General features: G+C 39.7%; 1 protein-coding gene across 1 annotated transcript; it reads left to right on the top strand.

Annotated features, from left to right (window-relative positions):
• The first annotated feature begins 4,246 nt into the window (after window positions 1–4,246).
• On the top strand, window positions 4,247–5,379 carry ccl20l (C-C motif chemokine 20-like). The gene is made up of 4 exons (XM_058647576.1): window positions 4,247–4,340; window positions 4,461–4,578; window positions 5,039–5,116; window positions 5,241–5,379. The coding sequence occupies exons 1-4, from the start codon at window positions 4,259–4,261 to the stop codon at window positions 5,377–5,379; spliced, it is 417 nt and encodes a 138-aa protein (XP_058503559.1). The 5' UTR covers window positions 4,247–4,258.
• Window positions 5,380–5,745: the final 366 nt, after the last annotated feature.

Here is a 5,745-nt window from a genome sequence, read left to right as displayed (position 1 = left end):
ATTGTTTTCTGCACCTCACGGGTCTGACAGTCTGGAATAATGCTAATTATGACAAACTACGCTTTATTCCAAAGAACACGCTAAAGCCAAATGCTCAAAGAGCTTTCTCATCTCCGTGCTGACTCCCTCGCTGCCGAGACTCTTCACTGACGGCTGTGAAGTACTTTTAACAGACTGACAATACCCTTTTTTGTAGTTTGAGGAAGTTTCATGCTAATTGAATAAAAAAAAATAAAACTTTTATTCCAAGCTCCTTTGCTGCATTTGACATTCAGGGTGAGAAGGCTGTCGTGTTTTCGTTTTCTTTGTAAATGTGTGTGTGTGTGTGTGTGTGTTTTTGCCTTTCTTTTCTGACCAAACCCACGCAGGTGACCAGAGGGGTCCTTGTGTGGGTGGACAACTCAATGGCGACCCTCTCTCTTTACCCTCACCCTCCCTCATCTCCCCTTCTCTCTCCTCCTTTCTTGCCCTCTCTCTCCATCAGTTTGAGTCCTGAAAGGGGGGGGGGGGGGTGGAGAGAAAAGGCAGGAAGAGAAAAACACCCACTCAAACACACTGACTGAAATGTTGCAGCTGCCAGTAGAGCAGCTAAATACTAAAATGTTATTTGACTACGTGTTTGTCTTCTGATCATCGAGATCATCTGTGAAGTTCTGATCAAATTTGAGTGGCAGTTGTGAGGATTTTTTTGTAGAGGAATCGTATAATTATTCTAATGAGGTATTTAACTTAGGTTTATGCTACTTTTAATAATAGCACCTACCTTTCAGCTCATTGTTTCGATTTTACAGCGTCTTTTGGTATTTGAAGCTGGTTTACAGCAATAAAATATCCATTTTAGCATATAGCGGCTAAAATGGATGTGAGCACTGGACTTAAATGGGGATAGATCAGCCAAGCAAGTTGATAGACCGTGTTTTTTCAGTGTTGTGTTAGCGGTTTGCTAAATAAACAAACAAAGTGTGTTCTCTTTACTTCACATATTGGTCGATTGTCATTCTTTGGAACAATTAATGGCTGCTATTAATGTGCTATTTATTTTCCTAATTAATCCATTCGATTTAATACAGAAAACAATATTTTTGTTCGAGATACTGACACAGAATTGTTGCCATGGTTTGATTTTAACAATAAATCGATTCTCAAAATAATATCAGATTTATTTGTTGATGCGCTAAATGGTTAATTGACAAATTGTTTGAGCTACAAAAAGAATAACTGATTAAAGTAGTTTGAAAAGTTTAAAGTAAGAGTGTACAGGACAATGGTTAAAGAATGTGAGGTCACTGTCCACTTTATCTTTATCATAACATGCAATAAATGATAGAAGCCTGCATCTGATGTTTTGAAAACATTCCTCACTATCTCACTTTTGTTTGCTGTGTTTATGTACGTCACGCCTCCTACTGTATATCCTCTGTTGCGTGACAATATTGTGTGAAAATGATTAAAGACATGCACTTACTGTAAAACGTGTTATATATAAAAGAACAATCTGATGTGCAAATTTAAATATGGATCGCAATCCATGTGTGATAAATATCCATGTTGCTGACATCCGTTCATCTTGCTTGGCATCCATCGGGGGCCAGTATCTACACGGCAGACATCATGTGAAATGTGGCGTGAGCTCGTGTGATGTGATGTGTTGAACTGAAGATGTGTGGGCCTGACTGAAATGTGGGAGGACAGGATTTCTCAAGGACGGCATAAGTTGGTTGAGTCATACCAAGAACATAATGAGTGAGGATCTCAAGCTCTCACGAGATGTCAAAACTCAGAAGAGTCAAAACTAATTTTGGATTGTGTTTCCACAGACCAAAAACATCACTGACATGTAGCTTAATATCTACACGGACACTTTTTAAACCTACAGAGACCATATGTTGGACATAGAAAAGTACGCCTGCCAAGATCGGACCTCCTGTTGCTCACGAGTCTATTAGAATTGCTTTAAAAATCCATTCAGAGCAATGACTCTGACAGTTTGGTGGAAATCCAGTCAAATCACAGGATATCTCCAAATAAACACACCGACCGATATGGAACAACCTTGAAAATAAACCCTTATCATTCACCTCATAGAAAAATCACACATCTAGGACATTTATTTGACCATAACTCATTCTTACCATATGAAATACTGTATGTGCATGGATGTACTGCATGGGTGTGTGTGTTTACATATCTTACATCTTGAAAATGCCATTAACATGCATGCTCCCTTCCAAATAAACTATAAATGAAATAAATAGTCAAATAGAAATATAATATTCATACAGTAACAGCAAGGGAAAGCTGCACTCTTATCATCCCACAATTTTTTATATATAGACATAGATTAAAGACACAATAACCTTCCACATCCAGTCTTTGAATGGGAATATCAAGTATCTGTGATAACACATTCACAAGGTCAATAAATAGTCAAACTTCAACATAGTCAGTACAAATTCATCCATAGAACCTACTGTACACAGCACAACCTTTATAGAATGAAACTCTTAGATCACTCACTGCACATTAAATACAACAGACAGTCACTTTCATGCCATGGGGGTCTTCCCCTCCCCGGTCCAAGGCCATCACAAGTGTCTTATCATCAATCACAGACCACAACATTCCCACCTCCTCGTCTATGTGTGTGTGTGTGTGTCTGCTCGGAAACCTCTCATCACTTGAACTGCCACGGAAACACCACCAACCACTTCTAGTCACTCTAAAAAAATCCAAATATTTGAATACAGTAGCATTTAAAAACCAGCCCAATATCCTAATAATACATACCATTAGATGTAGTCCAACAACCAGATACAATTCTGTCAAACAGACCACTTTTTCTGACTTGGTTCTCTAAATAAACTTTTGAAAACTCGACTTAACAAATGATATTTTACTGCTGTTATCATAATGCCCTCATTTGCTTTGTTAAATGTATGTAACATGTTGTCACCCTGGTCACTTTTGCAAATAATGATTAAAAAATCTAGTAGGAGTATTAGAAAGAGGGCTCTTTTAATATTATGACGATTATGGGAGTTGAGGTGACATTTCAAGCAGCATGTAGGCGATGAAAGCACTTTCACTTGGGGCCACACACGCTCGAGCGTCACCTGAGGTCTGCGTGTGCACGTCCATGTTTTTGGTGTTATTCAATACATCGACCTTTTTGTGAAGCGCCGTGGCGTACTAAATAAACCATAATTACTCTTTCGGCCCTGACACCAGCTGAGTCCACACTATGATGACAAGCATCTGTATCTCAGAATGTCCTTGAGCAAGACTCTGAATCGGCATCTGCCGCTGCCCAGTTTCCCCGGGAAGGGAAAATCATATTTGTCCTTCAGGGATGGATTAGTCGAGTGTCACTCCACAGTGAGTGCAAAATAGAAAGACGCAGCTAAGTCGTGTACACGGTGTAGGTGAGGCCCCGGAGTAATTGTACGCCGTGCATTCATTCATGAATGTGTCGGAAGCGTCCACAGTATTTAGTCTTTAAAAAACGGACCATTCACTGCTGGTGCTGTTTGAAGACATACACTGCCTTTATGGAGCATTTACTACTTAAAGATGTTCTACCTATCTAGGTCAGCTGTGTAACATTTGGAGGTGTCAGCTTTCTGCAGCTTAAGTAGGTCATGCTAACAAGCAAGGGGTTTTTGACAAGCCTCTCTCATACTCCATCAGTCCTCACCACAAAACAATCTCAAGACTTGCTGATTATGTAAAACACCCCTGAATACAGCTTCAAGCTACAATTTCAAATCACGGGCAGTGGACATCACGTTGGATTTTGAGGACCCCCACACAAGACAGATTTCACCGAAGCCAGTTATGCTGGAATATGTGAGAGCTAAATCCGCAGCAATAATACAAAAGCAGCTGCGGAGGAATCTAAATTAAGATGGAGTCACACTTAGAATGTGCTGTACATGGAGAACGTCACTGTTCGGTTATTAACCTGAAAAGCATAAATATAGATAAAAGCCCCGGGAGAATACGTGAACTTTCTCCGTTAGTGCCACAGTTCCACAGAGACACTTTTGCGTCCCCACAAACAATCTCAATGTTGTACTTTGGAAAGTTGTATCCTTGATCTGTAATCAAAGGGCAAAGTCAGCAACTTTGATGTCATCGTGGGTTTCCTGTCCTCAATTTAGAAGCCACAGGTTTTAAAACACGTGTCCTGGATAGTGTATATATACTGTATATGCCGTTATGTATTCGCTAAGTTTTCTGTAAACCACGCTCCGTCAACATGGCTCCAGGAGGCATGATCGCCGTGACAACCTTTGTCCTCTTCTTCATGCTGGGCCCACTCAGTCCAGCTCCAGCGACCTGTGAGTTCACTTTGTGACATTGAACCGCTCTCGGTTCAACTTTGCGCCGTAATGAGTTGAACTGATCAATAACAATGTGTCGTGTGTGTGTTTGTGTTTGTGTGTGTTTGTGTGTCGCAGGTTCCCAAATGAGCAGAGCATGTTGTACGAGATACAACAGAAAGCCGGTGCCTTTCCAGCGCATCAAGGGCTTCAGAGAACAAACCATGAAGGAAAACTGTCACATGGAGGCGATCATGTAAGACTTGTGACGAAGACACTGCACCGTCTGCATTTATTCCAGATTATATTCACTTGACATTTCATTTCATTATTATTTAATTAAAAACTTGTGGGAAGTTGTACCAATGTTGCGTTTGCATAATGTGACATAATATGGCATTCTGTCAGGACGACTTGGTGCCACATAACTCAATAAAGAAATATATTTTTTTAAAGACTAATGAAATATTTAAGCTGCAAAACTGTCAAAAACTTTAAAAAAGAAAGTGTGTATTTTTGCCAAGTACCATCATCAAATATTCCACATGCCAAATCATCATCTTTCATTTAAAGTTTGTTACATAACCTTAGATTTGCAGGAGGAAATGTCTCAAATCATCTTCACAATAGGTTAACAAAAATAGTGTCCGTATTGAAATTAGAGAATAAAGCATGTCAGGGGAGAATGAAATAAATCTTTATTGTCTTTGTTGTAGTTTCTACACGGTGAAGAACAATGAGATATGCGCGACTCGGAGGGATGAGTGGGTGAGGAAAACGCTGGAATTACTCAGGTAAGAGATGCCTTTCCACTTTCAAGTATGAACTACTTTAGCTTACTTAGAGCTTTCCAAATCAAGGGGAGAATCATTGTGCGTGAAGAGGATTTATAAGTATATATATATTTTTATTCTACAGCTCCAAACTGAAGAAGATGTCCAAGGCCGACTCAGCTACAGCTACAGTCGGAACTCCGATGAAGAAAAGAGAAAATCCTTCATTTAATGATGGAAGTGCTGCAGAAAGACTCTTTGACAGCACAGAGAGTCAATATTAGGGAAAAGACATGTAGCACTGAAATGGTAAAAGTGCCAGTACCACTGCCTGAAATTGATGTTAACTGTTGGTGAAATCTCTGAAAACGTAAAAAAAAAAAAAAAAGTGCCTTTCACTTGCCTCTATATAATATCTGTAGAATACAGTATACAAGAATTCTCATATGCAAATAAATGTACTTAATGGAACTGCGTTGCTGTTGTCCAGATTTGTTTAAACTACAACACCGTGTCACTGAAATGTGTCATGTCGCTTATTTAACAATTCAAGAGGTACACTGACTTCAGAAGGGGAAAACCCTTTCACACTGAGTCTACTCCGACCCTGCTTGGAGAAAGGAAGTAGGTGGTGCTCCAGATGGTGACAG

Source organism: Solea solea, chromosome 1, assembly GCF_958295425.1.
Source record: "Solea solea chromosome 1, fSolSol10.1, whole genome shotgun sequence".
Taxonomy (NCBI): domain Eukaryota; kingdom Metazoa; phylum Chordata; class Actinopteri; order Pleuronectiformes; family Soleidae; genus Solea; species Solea solea.
The sequence above is the reverse complement of the archived record's forward strand: the minus strand, read 5'-3'. Positions and strand labels throughout refer to the sequence as shown.

Bases quoted from the DNA above. Each gene is read 5' to 3' on its own strand.
- ccl20l (XM_058647576.1), top strand. From the start codon at position 4,259: ATGGCTCCAGGAGGCATGATCGCCGTGACAACCTTTGTCCTCTTCTTC. The intron at 4,341-4,460 runs GTGAGTTCACTT...TGTGTGTCGCAG, and splicing joins CAGTCCAGCTCCAGCGACCT to GTTCCCAAATGAGCAGAGCA. The intron at 5,117-5,240 runs GTAAGAGATGCC...TTTATTCTACAG, and splicing joins AAAACGCTGGAATTACTCAG to CTCCAAACTGAAGAAGATGT.